Genomic DNA, 17,405 nt, shown 5'->3' with positions numbered 1-17,405 from the left:
CCAATCACAGCGCTGTCCGCCCCCGCCCCGCCCCGCCCCAGCGCCCGCCCCGCCTCGGCACTTCCGGCCCGCGCCGCGGTGAGTGAGGGGCGGCCGCGGGGAGAGGGACCCTGAGGGCAAAGAACGTGTGTGTATGTGGGGAATGGCCACCCCGCTCCTACCGTCGTGTTCGCCCGTCCCCACCGCCTGGCCTTGGGGGTCCGTGCTGAGCCGAGCGCGGGGCCGGGCTGTGGGACCCTCAGCTGACGGCGCATCTTCCTGCAGGGCCCACGGAGGCTCCGGGAGGGCAGCGCCGAGGGCAGCGCGGGGCTCTCCGGTGCTCTCCGTGAGCTGTGTCCGTGAGTGTCCCGGCGCTGTGTGGAGGCCTCCGTGGAGCTGCAGCGCGGGCCGGTTCGGGGATCCCCGGCCTTTCCCCAGTGACACAGCCCGTGCCCGGCCCTTCGCACCTCCGACACCGCCGGGTCTCCCTGACAGTGTTTCCTTTCTGCCTTTCCTCAGCGGATCTGGCTGCTTGAGGGGTCAGACCGTGCCTTTTCCAGCAGGGAAGTGTGATCCTCTTGCTCCCCCTTATTTCCCTGGCAGTTTTACAGTAAGCCAGGAGATTTCTGCAAGCAGCACTAGGTTTATAGTGTACTTTGGGAAATCGATGAAATAGAGATGAAATGAAGTCTGGTCTGGAAATCGATGAAATAGGGATAAAATGAAGCCTGGCCTGGTGGATGCAGCTGGTAAAACAGGATCTGGGTGATAGCACCTCATCTTTATAGAGTCATAGAGTGGTTTGTGATGGAAGGGACCTTAAAGATCTTGTCGTTCCAACCCCCTGCCATGAACAGGGACACCTCTCACCAGATAATGCTTTAGTTTTATGCTGGCTGGATCTTGTCATTCTTGACTGTATATTCTTCTAGGCATAGTAGGAATAGGAAGAGAGCTTCAGTAATCTGTGATACAGTGTTACACAGTGCAGTGGTGCTGCCTGTATATTGTAATAAAAATAATCCACTAATTGTCCTGTAACTGTGCTGATGTTTTTTGCATGAATACAACCTTAAATAATTGACAGGAAATCAAAATGCCTTCTTGTGCTTCAGTCAGTCATTTATATTAGAAATAAAACTGTAGAAATTGGTTGATATTCAAGTTGGTGTCAAACCTGCTTTATTCATCAGGACAGACACCTTCTTAACTTGCTTTGCTACGTATGAAATCAGGTGTGATGTAGTTTTATGAGGTAAAAGTAGCAAGTGAGCTCATTCTGCTGCTGTGAGGGGTGTTGAAGGGTTGGCAGAAAGTGGTCATGTAAAAAAATAAAATCAGTATGAACCTTATTTATCAAAGTTTTTTTAAAAATACTGGTTTTTAGATTCAGGTAAAGAAAATGCAATCCACATAATTAAAAAGATTTAAGATTAGACCTAATTGTCCCTTTTTGTGTTTTCTTGCTATTCACAAGTCTTGATAGATGTTCCTAAATTATTTCCCCCAGTCTGATGAGTAATGTTGGAAAACTAGTGCACTGAAATTCAAGAGGTTATAACTAATTTTTGTAAGACTTAGCTAAGCTTGGTTTATTAAAGTGGATTTCTAAATATCTTGGAAGTGTTGGGAAGTTTGGAGTCATTCAGGACAGCAGCAGAGAGTGACATTCAGAATCCTGGTGTGGAAGGTGTTAACCATGTTATTGAAAGCTACAAATAAAGTCCTTGGTTCTGAGTTCCCTTGGGTTCTGAATTGTGTGCAACAACTGTGAGTTCTCATTTCACTGCATGACTGATCTGAGTATTCAAAACTTGTCACTAAAAATACTTCGTGTATGAAAGAGAACACTGGGAATGCAGAAGTTCTGTTACCTTCAGTAACACCGACCTGTTAGGTGTGGAACTGAATCCTTTTTTTATGCTAAAACTTCTCTTACAAAAAATTATTTGAGTAAACAGAGTTTGGATTATCAGCATTTTTTTCCAACGCCAAAAAGAACAATACTGTGTAACTGAGAATTTGAGACTCCAAATGTTTGGTCTTCCTCAAGTCAGACAGTGAAATGAAGTGCAAAAGTAAATGTTAAACATGGAGAGTGGCTTAGAGGAACGACAGGTTTGTTCACCCTTCCCTGCTGTGGGTCCCTGTTGTGGTTCGGGCGGTCCTGCTGCCGCCTGGTGGGTGTTATTTGAGTGTGCAGCGAATGTTTGTGTTCTGTGGCGCTGTGGGAAGCAAAGCTCTGCCTGTCTGGTTAAGGAGCGCAGTGATGAGCAATGGAGGGGCTCAGATGCGATTTTTCATCATTGGGGCTGGATTTGTGTTTTGTCTTAAGTCATTTTTCTCTGCAATATGTGAATTCATGGTAGTTTTTTGCCACCGACTTTAGAAAGTTAAAAAAATTTACTATTGTGTTCTTTTAAAATGGTAAAATAACCAAAATGTGGTTTAAGAAGAAGTCTTCTAGCATGTTTTAGTGAAATATGGAAAAGCTTCATATGGAAACAAATGCCCAGGTTTAAACCTTTTTTTTATTGTTGTCCTCAAGTGTGGAAATATTAAGTATTGGGCTAATCAGCAAGACTAAAGCAACATAATTTAGTTTTCCTTCTGCATCAGGGAACTGGTTAGTTCACATTTATGGGAAATTCCGAGAAAAGAAAGGACCTTCCCTGGATTCCTGGCATGCTGAGCTCATCATTCCTTTGGGGAACAAGTGGCAACGTACCAAACCCCTTCTTTCTTCACACAGCTGGGCCCTTTTGCCATGAGGAGGTCAGGAGGAGAAAGTGGCATGTGGAGAGGAGTGAGCACTTTATCCCAAATTTTGGTGTCCAACAGGAGTGTGGATGCAAAGCCTGCCGTGTTCTTGCCTGCTCTTTTGGGACAGCCTTTGGTTTCTGCCCACTTGTTGGGTGTCTTTGGTTTTATCTGAATTCTGTTACAAGTGTAGCTTCCTTTTGCACATCAGTATTAAATATTTAATGCATTGAACATGTGTAAGATCAACTTCTAGATTAGGGAGGAGTGTCACTTCTTGATAATTTATATGTTGATTCCTATTAGGAAATCTTTAGCAATTGGATATTCTTACTGTTCAGGATTATTTATGCAAGGAATTATCTCATTACATTTCAAAACAAAAATATTAGTATTGGAAATTCAATATCATTGTCAGAGAATTTCTAAGTTTAGGCTTTTGATTTTTTAGAAATAATGTGGTTTATGTTGGAAACTATTAAGCTGGAAAATCCTCTATTTTTCCTACTGTAAGAGAAACCAAACAGAATATAATGGAATCAGGCATTTTCTTAATTATTTTTGCCCCTGAAGAATAGCATAGAATTTGAAACTGGCTGAGCAAGTTGAAAGCTCAATTATTGTTATTATCCCTGTCTGTCTTCTACCTTCAGAGACCAACAGTTTATAGGAATTTGCATTTTTAAGGTATTTTAACAAAATAATTTAAATACAAACGTGGTACAATTTTTAACAAGGAATAAAAAACTCCACTGAATTTGAAATCTTATGTCCAACACATTAAAGGGCAGAGCATTTCTGTGCATCCCAGTGAAAAGTGTCAGTGCTATTATGTAAGGAGATCATCTCAATACTTCTCTCCAGATATTCCCTTCAGGAATTAATATTTCCTTGGCATTCTGCAGTCCTTTGTTCTCCTGGAGCAATTCCTGTAGCTTCTTGATATTGTTCTTCTACTTCACTGCTGGTATTTCTTCTACAGCAACTGCATATTTACCTTGGTTGTTTTCAATCCACCATTGCTGGTAGTAGTTTTCTCAGAGCAATTTATGTTGCTTATTCCTATTTTTTTCCTGTGATTTTTTTGTTTTCCCAGTATTCTTTATGAGTGACCACTTATCTAAAATTCTGTCCATTTGGACATAAATTCTGGGAAGAGAGCAACTTGTGATTCTTATTTTTTGTTACAACATTATTAAAAAGAAACTAAGGAAACCAGTAGCTTATCCTGTCCTTGCCTCATACATGGTGTTGTTTCTCTTGAAACTCCTTGGTGTGTCAGAGTTGTTCTCCAGCAAAAGGATTTGAGCCTTCTCTGATAATTTACAGATCAGTGACTTTCCTAAACATCAGTTTATTATTGTGCATTGATAACACTGCTCTGTTACAGTTTCAGAAGTTCTTAAAGGCTCCAGGAAAGGCTTCCTTGAGCACCACAGTGTGTTTTGTTACTCCCTGGCATTGTGGCCTCCATGAACTGAGTGCCATATGTGGTAATTGAACTCAAAAGAGTCTAATATTGAATGTTATTGGAAAATTTCAGTAATGCTGATCTATGAACTGGTGTGACAGTTGGGACGTCGCATTTGCAGCCTCTGTCCTGCAAGAGGTGCCTTTGGAAACGCCTTTGAGTTGTTGCAAGGGTTTTACCTTTGTGTCATTGATCATCCACGATCTGAGAATAATTCTGTAAACGATGGCAGTGATTACTGTTTAGCAACGATGACTCGTTCCTTGAAGTGCTCTGTTTGACTTTCTGCCCTGTGCTGATGGGCACATTCCCTGTTTCTCTGGGACATCGGTGTTGTTTCTCCTTCCTAGACATCCACCTTGGATGGCAGTTTCAGGAGGCACAGGAGGAGCCTGAATGATGAAGAGCTTTAATAATCCTCTGGGTTCACACATGTTAAAGTAATGCAGAGCCACTGAGCAGGTCACGCTCCCAAGGGAGCACCAACTCCAGTGCTATCAACAAACTCTGCTGATAAATTTAAAACATATTGACTTTGTGTGGCATGCAATCAAAAGCTGGTGGCAATAACACAGCAGGGTTCTTAATCACTTTGCTGTTACAGTCGTGCTCCTGCTGTCATATCTCTAAAGGTTCATTTGTTAATTTGTTGGACAGAATGCTTAAGCAACTTGTATGGTTTCCAACAACTTCTGTGCTAAGTGTGGTGTAATACTAGACTTCCAGATAGTGTGGGGGAAGATTTTTGGAAGAAATCACTACATTCGTTTGCAACACTATGTGGAACATATTCTCATTGTTCTCAAGAGGCTTTTAAATGTTTTGGAATATTAAAATTTAGTTCACATGTGGGAATCTGACTGTTGTTAAGCTGAACACATGATGAGAAATGCTGGGTACATAAGTGTATGTACCTCTTCAAGCTGAATATATTCCTTGAGCATCCTGGGAATAGCAGAGTGGATTGTGGCTGCCAGCACTGCAGCTGAACTTTGGGATTTTGCAGTTGTAAAATCTGACCACTGGCTGTTCCTATTTGTCTGGCCTGTTTAGCTGGAGTTTTAGGACAGTGGTGGCAGCTGTGATCTTTTTCGGAGAAGATGGAATGACAAAATACAAAGGAAACAAACAAACAAAAAGGCATCTCTTCAATTCAGTGGCAATATGGGCCATACAGGTGGAATTTTGCCTGGTATGAACTAGACTTTCTTCCTCCCCTCCCTGCTGCAGTGATTCTCCATAACAAAGGTGTCCCTTGATTTCAGCCGTTACCATATGAGGCTTTCATCCTTTTCAACAAAACTCCCTTTAAAATTACTTCTGGGGAGAATTATTTTCTGAATGGGAGGTATTGTAAAATTTTATTTCTAGAATGAAGTTTGCTCCCACCCCACAGAATCCTGCAGGAAAGGACCTGGGGGTTCCTGGTTGACATGAAGGTAAAACCTGATTTAGCAGTGCAGCCTTTCAGAGCCAAGGCCAGTGGCTCACTGGGCTGGGGTAGAAGCATTGGATATCAGAAAAAATTCTTTCCAGAGAGAGTGCTCAGGCATTGGAATGGGCTGCCCAGAGAGGGGGTGGATTCCCCATCCCTGGAGGTTTTTAAACTGAGCTTGGCCGTGGCACTGAGTGCCATGATCTGGTAAAGGGACTGGAGTTGGACCAAGGGTTGGACTTGGTGATCTCAGAGGTCTTTTCCAACCCAATCCATTCTATGATTCTATAATTGCTGTCATGTCAGGTGAAGTTGTTGTTATTCCCCTCTTCTTGACAGTCTTGAGGGCACCTCTGAAATCCTGTGTTCTCTTTGGGTTCCACAGTAACAGAGATGATAAAAATGAGTCCAGCAGCAGGGAAACTAAGAGGGTCAGGAGTGTGGAACAGCTGATGATGTTTGGGACAAGGGTCAGGGAGCGAGGCTGCTTTCGTGTTCAGAGAGAAGACAAGAGAAACCTAAAGCTGCTTCCACTGTGAGGGAGGGGATTCATGTAGGAGCCAAATCCAGTTGCCTTTCAGAGGAGTGCAGTGAAAGAGCAAGAGGCAACAACATGGAGCTGCAAGCAGGGACATTCCAATTGTACATAATAATAAAAAAAATCATTACTGTTTTCTTGAAGTGATTAAGTACCAGTTTTCAAAGCATCACCAGTGTTTGGATTAGGACTTCTAAAAAAGTGTGTAGATAACTAAAAAAGATGCCACTTCTCAGAGTGCTGTAATGAAATAGCATTGTGCTTCCTGTTCTACTTCATCTGTGTAGAAGTAGAAAGAAAATCACGTACACTTCACTTTCTTAAAGTGAGAAAGCAGAAAATTGAAGTAGGAAAGTGAAAAGATAATGTGCAGTTCAAGAAAGATTAATGCTGCTGAAGGGTGCCTGAAAATGAAAATCCCAACTGGGTGCTTATGTCCATGATAGCCAAGATTATCAACTTCTAGTTGGCTCTTAACGTTTGGGCTGTGTAGAAGATCAGACAAATACTGGGGTTTATAACTTTAACTGTGTAATACATATTACATATATTAAGCTGCATTTTTATCTAAAATATTTTTGTTAAAATAACACTGAAAATATGTGTTAAATCAAGCTTTCTAGTTATATGTTCATATTTTAAAATCAAGCTTTCTAGTTATACATTCATATTTTAATGTTGGCAGGTGGAAATTTTCTCAGATTCTTGTCCTTGTGCTACTGAAATCATCCCTAAGTAAAGATGCATCCAGACCTGTCTCCTCATCTGCACACTGAAGAGTGTAACCTAATGATCAGTCTGCTCAAGAAGTGTCACAAGGAGGTAAGGAGTGTTCAGCAGAGAAAAGAGTGGGTGGGTTGGGGAAATGAGTGTCGGATAAATTAGTGAGAATATTATATGATCATAAGGAGAAAACCCTCCTCTAGGCAGAACAGCCATGAAATGTAGCTGGTGTGTTTTCACTGAAGAGGTATCTGATGTCTGTGTGTAAAATCTTGCCAGGAATTTCTTTAGGAAACAACATACCTTGAAATTTCCTGTGCTACAGATAAATAAGGACCTATTTTAAGGACTGAAATCATAGAATGGATTGTGTTGGAAAAGACCTCCAAGATCATCAAGTCCAACCGTTGGTCCAACTCCAGTCCCTCAGTGCCACGGCCAATCTCAGTTTAAAAACCTCCAGGGATGGGGAATCCACCCCCTCTCTGGGCAGCCCATTCCAATGCCTGAGCACTCTCTCTGCAAAGAATTTTTTTCTGATCTCCAACTTAAATTTCCCCTGGCAGAGCTTGAGCCCGTGCCCCCTTCTGCACCTTTTAGTACTGTGTGCCCCTCAAAAACCAATAATAAAAGCACATAAAATGCCCTCTTTTTTTGTGTGCTCGTGGCATTTCCATATTCACAGAATCACAGACTGTTCCAGCCGTCCATGGGGTGGATGTTTCAGTCAGTTTGAAGCAGATGTTGATGGGGATCCCAACGTGCCACGTGCCTGGAGAGATAATTGTGAACTACTGTTTGACTTCCATCTCAATAGGCACCTACCCAGGGATGTGAAATGCTACCCTGTGTTCCAGCCTCCAAGGCTCTTCATTGCTTCAAGATGATGGAATCTTCATCTCATTCGTTTAAAAGCCTTTTTATAAAACTTTGCTGTGTATAAATATCTGGATGTAGAAAACTCGTCCCCAGCACTGAAGCTTTCTGCAGCATCATTGCAATGTTGTTGATTATTTTCCCAGTATGCTCTAAATAAGATGTTCTGAACATATACCTTGTATTAGTGCATAAAAAAGTTAAATTTCATAGTTTCTACTGAGACAAAAATATATTTAAATGTTGGCTATGAATGTGAAAACTGATTTATGCCAATCATTACATGCAATCTAAAATATTTGCACCTCCATGTTCCATATGATGTTGATAATTTTCAATACAGTTACCCATAAATTCTACAACAACACATATGTTGGGTTTACTGTTTTGAGCAGAATTGTAATTTTTTTTCTTTTCAAAAGTCATTACAGAAAGAAAACCAAGGCTGATAATACACAAAAGAGATTTTATGTGAGAGAGGCATAACAGTTTTGCAAGATTTTAAAATAGCTGAAGATACAGATTAAAGCCCCTTTCCAGTACCACACTTTGTTATGATTTCTAAATTACAACAATGAATCCTGACCCATAAGTACACTGGAATCTGCTGATTCCATCTCATAGGTGGTACTTCCAATGCCCGTATGCTCCTGTACAGAACATCTCCAAGCTTTAAGACTAAAAGTTGTATTAAACGTAGGAGTTATGCTTTTTTTCTGAGTTAAAAAAATTTTGATTTGTCTAAAAATGCTTCAGGTGATTTGAGAGATTGTAGAGACTTTCTTTTTTTCCTTTTTTAGTTGATTTTTTTTTGTAAGAGCTTGAATGCTGTAATGTAGTTAAAAGTGTTCAGTAGCTGAAATTCAGAGAGAAGACTCTTCCTGTATATTAACTGCTAAAGGATAAAAAGGATTACCAAATAAAATCACTATCAGTTGAGAGGACAACAGGCAATATATAGGCAATATAAAATTAAAATGTTTGAATTATTTTTTCATAATTGTGAAAAGGCCAATCAGGAAAGAAAACACATCCAGATTTGTCCTGCTTTTTGTACATACTGAGTTGGGCTTTCTGTGCTTTGACTGGGAATGCAGCACTATTGATTCACTACTTGAAGAGAAATGCTTGACTGGTTTTTTGTTCGGGGTTTGGGGTTTTTTTGCTTTAAATGAATGTCAAGTTACAAGTATCATGGGCTTGTTGTATGATGTATCTTATTAGACTGCCTTGAGAACAGAACTAATAGGTGCACTTGAATTCCATGGCAGCAAGTGATTCAAAAGAATCTATTGCCAATTTGATTTATGAAGGGACCAGGAGCAGCAATAATAGTCATGCACAAGATTATATTCTGGTTTTGTTTGAAGTTGATCTTTACATGAAGAAGAATTACTTTTGTCAGCCTTGTGCTCAGCTGTAAGAGGGTATTTGTGCTGGCAGTCTCAGAGCAGGAAGGGTGAGGATGGCTTCTTTCACACTCAGTTGAAAGGAAGCAATACTTTTTCATCTGAAATTCAAGGGGAATGTACTGAAATATTCTTTTTCAATTGAAGTCAGTGAAATCTGAACTCAGTGATCTTAATGAGTTATCGGTGACTACTTGCTGTTTTCTTATAATGCCAAAATGTCCTAAGAACCTTCATCTGCAATTTAAATTAGTATTTCTGAGGGCTGAAAAGCATTATTTTTTAATTGGATGTCCTGTGTATGTGTTTTAACAACAATCAATTTGATTTACTTTATTTCTAATCTAGAACCTGCTCTGTATATCAAGTTTTGCATCTAGTGAGGAGAGGTTAATGGGATTCCTATTTGATGTCACTATTTTGATTTTTTAATAACTCCACTCTGGTGCCAAGTATGTGCTTTAAGCAGAGTAATTTTAATAAGTGGCAGCTGAAAGAAATGCATATTGTCTTGCAATTGTATCACTGTAATAGGTGTAATAACTATTTTTGAGAAACTCTTCTTTTTTTCCTCATAATCTGAGCCAAGAAGTTGACATTTTAGGAATCTGGCTAAATAAACATAGATTAAACTGCTGTATGCATAGTCAGAGTGGAGTTGGCTTGAAATGTGAGCATTCACCTTGAGATTTAATATGCAGGTATGAGAGTGGAATACAAGATTAAATCTGTATTAGCCAAAATTAAAACGTTGTAACAGCCAGATCAGGGTGCAGTGAAGTGACCATTTATTTCACACAACTGCTTCAGAGTCACCTGATGCCCTTTATAAAGCAGAGAGGTGTAAACCAGCTAATTATAGCACTGCTATAGTTAAGTGTTTGTCATAATCTTTATTAACCCACTCCTACTCCCAGTCATGTTCTACTGGCTGAAATCTTGTCCACTGTTTGAATTACTGATACTGTTCCTGTATCACTTTTCTAAATCCACCCAGCTGCTCCTTAGCTATGGAAATGCATGTAGGGTTCCCTATGAAATACAAGAGTGACTTCATTCTCATCTGGTTTGTATTTCATGATCTTTTTTTAATTCACTAGTTGTGTACAAGATTGGCCTGGTTGTCTGCATTGATTGTGTAGCTGCAAAAACCTACTAAAACCTCCACTCCTTCACATCTTCTAACCCACTTGGGTGCTGTGCTGCCAGATCCCACCGTGGGGTTCTGTGGCATGGCAGGAAGTGTTCCTGTGAAAAAGCAGTCCTGGAAGCAGGAATTTGAGAGAGATTTGATGGCTGATAGTATGGAATTGCCTCAGGAAATCCTTCATAAGAGAACAGATTTTTATGGTGAATATCATCAGGTTTGCTGGGAATGCCCATCAAGACAAGGCTTGCAGTTTTTCAGAAACTAAGGAACATTTAAATAGACATAAGGCCCACAGTTGAGCTGTGTCATAAATATGGCAATTGCGTCTTACTTATTAATCTTCAGATCTGGAGAAATTTAACCTCCCATTTTTTATCCTGATTCTGAAGTTTCAGTCAAATAAGCCCAATGTCTGCACCTTCTGGAACAACAGCACATTGTTCATGTGGTTGGGATGATGGAGCAGTGAGTCCTTTGACTCCCTGCCTCATGAAGAAATAATAACAACTAAACTAGGGAAGACATTGCCACTCTGTCGCAATGGGAAGTTCAGAATATTTCTGTTCTGTACATTATTCAAGCTAATGTGAGTGAGAGTTTTAAGAGTGACTGGTAGATCAATAAAATGTATGTTCTACATTTAGACTTAATAGCTTCAGCTTCGGTGTCCTTCTTTAGTCTGGTTGTATAACATGGTGAGCACCTTCAACTTTCAGGTGTACTTTCAACTCCAGCAAGGTGGGGGTGACTCAGGTGAGGTTCAGGAGTAGCTCTTACCTTCTGGCTACTCAGGAAAAAAGTTACCAAACAGTACTTTTCACCAAAAAAGGAAAGAAAAAGAAAACCAGGATATATTGAAAAATGCAAATGAATTGTGAGAAATCAAGAGCTTCATAGGAAGAAACCTTTGAATTGTAAATTTCTTTTTTTTTTCTCCCTAACTCATCAGCACAACATTTTGAAATTTTTTGGCCATTGCAACGATATTGACCGGGAGATGCGCAAGTGCTTGAGAAAAGAGGTAAGGAACAAATACACGGCGAGTTAAATGCTTCACAAAACCTGGGGTGGAACTGGGCTTGCTTCTTACTAAGTAGCACAAATCAATAAAAGGAAGCACATTCTGGTGTGGGCATTTGAGACCAAATTTAAACTTTTTTTTGGATACATTTGTCAAGTAAAATCTGGCTTTAACAAATGGCGTGGTGTATTTTTTGATACACAAAAATAGGCAAACACATGTTTTAACCAAACAAATACTGCAGATAGGAACTGCCACTTCACAGATTGCTTCTGGCTTTTTTCTTATTTTTTTTTTAGTGGTGGTATTTGCACAGAGTAGGATATAAAGCAGTAATGGTCACTTCTGCATGAGTAACACAATTGAAGACACGTGTACTGACTGAAACTACTTAATGAGTTGCTGAATTAGGCTCTGAATTAAACTATTGCTGTACTACATCTGCAGAGGGGAGGGAATGAAGACTCCAGGAGTTTAAGTGGATTAACTGTCTTAATGGGCACATTTTCAGAAAAGTGTCAACTGGTCTTTGTGTTCATGGTTGTCGTGCCTACATGACAATGCAGAAATGAACTTTTCACACACCTTTTAACTTGAAATGGCACTTTCTAATTTTGACATAAATTCACAATGGTAAAAAGTTTCTTTCCATGTAATTTTATTAATCTTATTTTTCTTCCATTGAAGCCTTTATATTAAGAGGGTTCTTGATGAGTATATTTGTCTGCCTTCTTAAAATGTGGCTGCATTGATATTCCATTACTAGGAAGCCCCTGAAAGGCTGTTCACAAGTATTGAATAGCTGCAGATGTAGCTTTTAAAGATCCATTGTTCCCATTCTACATAAAAACATGGATAGGTTATTGAAAAATTAAATATTGGCATGGGAAAAAGTTAAGCATTTTGTAAATGTTAAGTAATGTTTCAGGTCATTATTTCAGTTATAGACCAATCAGTATAATGGATGAAAAACTGCAAATCCTTTCCAAAATCAATTTCCTTAGTAGTTTATTACATTATATAGAGAACTGGGTATTTGTGGGTTACTTGGGGTTTTATTCTTGATACCAGTTATTAAAAAATTGAGCAAATATATGCTCTAACTTAAGGACAAGAATAATCTGCTTCTCATAAAATATATATCAAATCATGTGTTGACTTTTAATTTTTCATTTCTTTTAGCCATGAAAATGTTTCCTTTTTGTTTGCAATGAAAGAAAGGCTCTTCAAGCTTCTGTTAGTGCTGGGGCAGACTTGAAAGCTTGGTGTTCTTACACATATCTCTAAACTGTGAAAGCTTTCTTGATTCCATTTTACATTTAAAACGGAATCCTGGAGTCCTCTCTCAGTTGTGTTTCTTGTTTAAACCATTAAAAAAATCCTGAATGCCTTTCCCTCATCGAACCCAAATTAGCCTTTGTTCCTTTCATCTCGGTATACTCTTCATCAGTGCGTATAATTAATGTCCAGGATCAAAAGTAGACTAAGTCTGTGATGACAAATCCATGTTTCAGAAGGCAGACACACATTAATCAGTATTTTAAAAGGAAAAGAGCCTGACCTGTGCTCTGGAGTAGCACCAGTGCAACTTCTTGCCCAGTCCACGTGTGAAGTGTCATACATAAGATCACCGTATAATTAAGTTCCTTCTTAAGATTAATTGAATCTTCTTCATTAGTGTTCTAATACTCTTTAGCTTAATAACCACAAAGTTCGAAGCATGTGTTTTAATGGTATAAATGTTAATTTCAAAGTAAAATGAGCCTATATGTAGTTATTAACAAGATGTATTTCTAATGCATCATTCAAATATACTGTTTCTGTTCCTGGGTAATAAACACTCTCTACACTTTTAAATTTGACATATCTGTTTAATGATAACAGCTCATCTATTAATTTCCTTATCTGCCTTCCAGTATGAAGCAAACAGAGCCATGAACCGGGTGAAACGACAGAGGATCATTAATGCTCACAGAAACCCAGAGCAGTGAGCAGGACTGGAGCTGGACAGCTGCAGCTCCATGGGGACATTCACCTGCAAGTTCACAGAATGCTTCTGTTCCATCACCAGTGCCCAGTCTGTGGTTTGCACACTCATTCCCAGCAAGGCAAACAATGTGGAAAAAAATAAATACAATACATCACTGACAACATAATTTTTGACCTCTAAAAGAAAACTATTGTGGCAAGTCTTTGTTCTGGCATAGTTTTATGATTATTAAGTAACAAGGAATCAGTCTATGTGGACTGCTGTGTATTTGAGGCCACTGTGTTCCCCACTTGGTGCTGAATTGCATTTATTTCCTTGTGTTTAGCAGTTTCTCTTTCATATCTTGGGGTTTTGGGTTTGTTGTTTGTTTTTTTTTTTATTTTTCATTGCAAACCACTGAATGACTTTTTCCATCACTCTTTGTAGTGTTGTGATAACAGTTCTTAAATGGATTAGGAAAAAGACATTTTAAACAGATGTGGCTTGAAATTGGAAATTGCCTATCAAGGAATAATTGAAGTTCTAGTATTTTTATTGGAGCTAAAAGGATGAAACTACTGACTTCAGCTGAGGAGATTAAAAATCCTCCCTGCCAACTGCATGTGCAGTGTAGACTGTTGTAAGACAATTTGTTCATCATACCCAAAGCAAGCGGCTTTAGAGATTCAGAGTGGAACATTTCCAGGGATTTACAAAGCTTCGCCTTCATTTTTGTTGAGTACAGTCAATGTGTGCTGAGTGATTTTTGAAGAGGAGCACTGCCAGAAATACAAGCTAAATAGCTCTTCCATATTCTCTGCTACAAAGGTGACGTTATGACTATTGCAGTTGAAGAAAAGCTGACACTGAAGTGAAAGGAAGTGTAACTTGCCTTTCATTTGGGCAGGACAACTCGGATTGTCTTACCAAGTTGCATTGTTAGCCTGTAAGAGCTGTTTACTTGCCATCAGACTGCAGAGTCCTCAACAAGTCTCTGAATTCAGAAGATTTGATATCCAAGCATACACTGGTTTGTCCTGTGATGGAGCTGCTTCTCTGTGTGTCTGCTGGATACACCTTACTTTTAATAATGCCTCTTGTTCTGCCAAGCAACAAAAGACTTTTAAAAAAATTAATTTTATTCAGCCAAATATACAAAGTGTCTTGAAACCTTTTGAAAAAAGGGGTGCCTATTCTACAGTGAACTGTAAGGTTTGTTCTAAGAACCATTGTTGATACTCAGTCTTGAAATTGGTATATGCCCCTGTTTTTTGAAGAAAATTGTATTTTGTGATCTATTTTTTAAGTGGAGTAATTTTACTTATTTTCAACCTGGATGGTCCCAGTTAAACTGGTAAAAGTTAACCACAAATGTTTTCAGTGAAAGTTCCAAGAAAACCTGAATCAATTGTTTCTGCATCTTGACATGCTGTCTGCATTCTTAGAACAAGTAAATGATGCATTGTTTGAATTGATACTTGAATGGTTGGAAGTGGTGCAGCCTTTATTGGTATTTTTCAGAGTATTTTCAAAGAGTACTTTCTGGTGAACTCCCCTATCTAGGAGCTCTGCATCCATGCTGCTTCCATTTGAGATGACACAATTTACTTCAGGCAAGCTCTTAAATAGGATTTGTAGTCTTTAAGTAAATAAATAAATTGAGAATTGTTCTAGAGATTAGGTTGAGAAGCTGATAACTGACTGCAGAAGCACTGAAGCTTTTGTTTCTTTCATCAGCGACTGACCGATCTTTCACACGGCAACAAAACAAAAATCCAAGAGCCACTTAACACAGCTCATTAGTCAGAATCATGTTTTCAAAGATCAGTGTGCTTAGTGAATGAAAGACCAAATGGAACACACAATTTCTATTGATAATCTGAACTACATTTAGCAGTAATTCTATTTTACAGATAAGCTTTGTTTAGCCACTGAAAGTCTGATCTTGTTCATCCTTCTGTTTCTCTTTGCTAATTGCCCACTAGTAGTGTGAGATGAGAGTGCCCATTGATTGCTGTGAGTTTTGTTCTTTTGGTTTGAGAGAGTTTATGTTGCTAATTTGATCTTGAAGCTGAGAAGCACTGGGGTAATAATACTTGAGATGAAAGGTGCAGTGGTAATTGTGGGGTTTTTTTGTTCCTAAAGTGAGCTGAGTGGTGAGTGTGGGATGTCTTGGGTGAAATAAAACTTATGTATAAAGACTTTGAAGACACTTTATTGTAACATCATTTGTCTATAGGATCATTTCCGCCATTGTTCTTTTTGAAAAGAGCATGTTCGAGATAGAAGAAAAGAAGAAATTTGATGTCATTTAGCTCTAATACAGACCTGGCCATAGCAGTGAGGATTTTCCATACTGAAGCACCACAAAAGTCTGGGATACTTGGGCAGGAGGAGTACAGAGGAAGGGAGTGACAACTGTCCTGCAAAATCCCTCCCTGTACCAGAAACACCTGGTAACACTATTGATAATGTACTTTCTCTTGCTGGAAACCTAAATGATGACATCTTGTTTTCCTTTTTTTAAATTTTTTAAAAATTTATTTTCTAATAGAAGGAAAGATACTCTGCTGAATAACAGCACACAGTGTAAGAACAGTAGGGCTAGTTCTTGCTGTGCTGTTCTTCATACAACAGCACTTGAACTTGGTGCTACTGTTAAGCTGCAATGCTGAGTGTTAATATATTATGACTGTACTGTTTGTCTTTCCCTGTTCCACTGTAGCTGGTAACACTCTCGAGGAATTACATCCTTTGTTGCAGATAAAGACTATGTAGTTTCTAGACCTTGCAGTAAAGCCTGAGTTATTCAGTTGATCTGGGTGTACAATTTGAGCAAGGACTGGAGTCCTGCCTAGTCACTTCCTTTTCCCCATCCGATTCCCAGCTGATACACTGGCTATTCAAACAGTTGGGAATTTGTTCACCAACACAGGGATGAGCTGCTTGTGAATTTTATGGGTATGCATAACTTCCAGAATATCAGAGTGTACTCAAAAAGACCCCATAAGAAATGCAGTCTTGGTGCACACTCCACAGGAATGATTAATATGAATAACTGTTTCTAAAATATGTAGATGGGAAGTTAGTTATTCCTCCCCTAACTGAGAATGGCTGTAATGAATATTTCTGATGTGTTATGCTCTTTGCTGAAGCTCCACACCACATTCAACAGTCAGGCATTTCTTCATTGGGCACTGCCTGTGCTTTAAAAGAATGCATAACATCTAATACAAAATCCTTCTTATATAAATGAAAACACATTTCTGAGGAATACCTAAAAGGACATGAATAACAAGAAAACTATGATACCAGAATCTGGTAGTTGAGTTAAAAATGAGTAATTAACACTTGTGAAGGAAACTGGATTCTCTGTGTGGAGGACAGAATGGATTTTAGAGCTGTAACTTAAGCTACACATTCAGTTTTATTAATATTGACTAACATAGAGTATCAGCAAATCTTGGTCCCTTTAGATTATTTTACAGGCTCAGTCGTAACCAGGCTGCTCATCAACAGAACTTGCATTGAGGTATGTGAAGTTCTGCTAATAAAAACTTTTACGTGAATACTAAATTCACATTGGGTTCCCCAAACCTACTTAAACTGCTGTGTAGCAAAAGCATTTATCAATGGGAACAAAATATATCTTCAGCCTAAGAATGGTTCTTATTAACCACTATGCTTTAAATTACTCTTTTGAACTATTTGGTGACATTTTAAAGGCTGGGAACTTTGATATGGAACTATTGTGTTAAGCAGTGAGACTAATGCAGGCCTCTAGATAAAACCAGCTACATTTCAAAAAGGTAACTGAGCAGAAGAATCTTCCAGATAACCAAGGGACATTGATTATCTGGAAGGATGCTACTCAATGGCTTTACAGAACTCATCCCAGTACAGACATCAGCCATTCAGAACCAGATTTGTTTTGGCTTGGCAAAAGCGTCGAATGCCTTCAGGCACATGGATGTGTCGCTCAGGGGTGGGAACGCTGCTATGGCCGTGCCATCCCCAGCACTCATTAGGCGCTGCGAGCACGGGATACAGAGGCCGCGCTCTGTCTGCATGGCA

At 39.2% G+C, this 17,405-nt stretch overlaps 1 protein-coding gene across 1 annotated transcript; it reads left to right on the top strand.

Moving 5' to 3' along the window:
* The first annotated feature begins 30 nt into the window (after nucleotides 1-30).
* On the top strand, nucleotides 31-15,532 carry CMC2 (C-X9-C motif containing 2). Its single transcript, XM_071567668.1, has 4 exons — nucleotides 31-78; nucleotides 6,869-7,005; nucleotides 11,291-11,362; nucleotides 13,279-15,532. Exons 2-4 carry the CDS (start codon nucleotides 6,925-6,927, stop codon nucleotides 13,351-13,353), a joined length of 228 nt encoding a protein of 75 aa, XP_071423769.1. The 5' UTR covers nucleotides 31-78; nucleotides 6,869-6,924; the 3' UTR covers nucleotides 13,354-15,532.
* The last annotated feature ends 1,873 nt before the right edge of the window (nucleotides 15,533-17,405 follow it).

Source organism: Pithys albifrons, chromosome 12 (assembly GCF_047495875.1).
Source record: "Pithys albifrons albifrons isolate INPA30051 chromosome 12, PitAlb_v1, whole genome shotgun sequence".
Taxonomy (NCBI): Eukaryota; Metazoa; Chordata; class Aves; order Passeriformes; family Thamnophilidae; genus Pithys; species Pithys albifrons.
This window is presented reverse-complemented; position numbering and strand designations above follow the sequence as displayed.

Bases quoted from the DNA above. Each gene is read 5' to 3' on its own strand.
- CMC2 (XM_071567668.1), top strand. From the start codon at position 6,925: ATGCATCCAGACCTGTCTCCTCATCTGCACACTGAAGAGTGTAACCTA. The intron at 7,006-11,290 runs GTAAGGAGTGTT...CTAACTCATCAG, and splicing joins TCAAGAAGTGTCACAAGGAG to CACAACATTTTGAAATTTTT. The intron at 11,363-13,278 runs GTAAGGAACAAA...TCTGCCTTCCAG, and splicing joins GCAAGTGCTTGAGAAAAGAG to TATGAAGCAAACAGAGCCAT.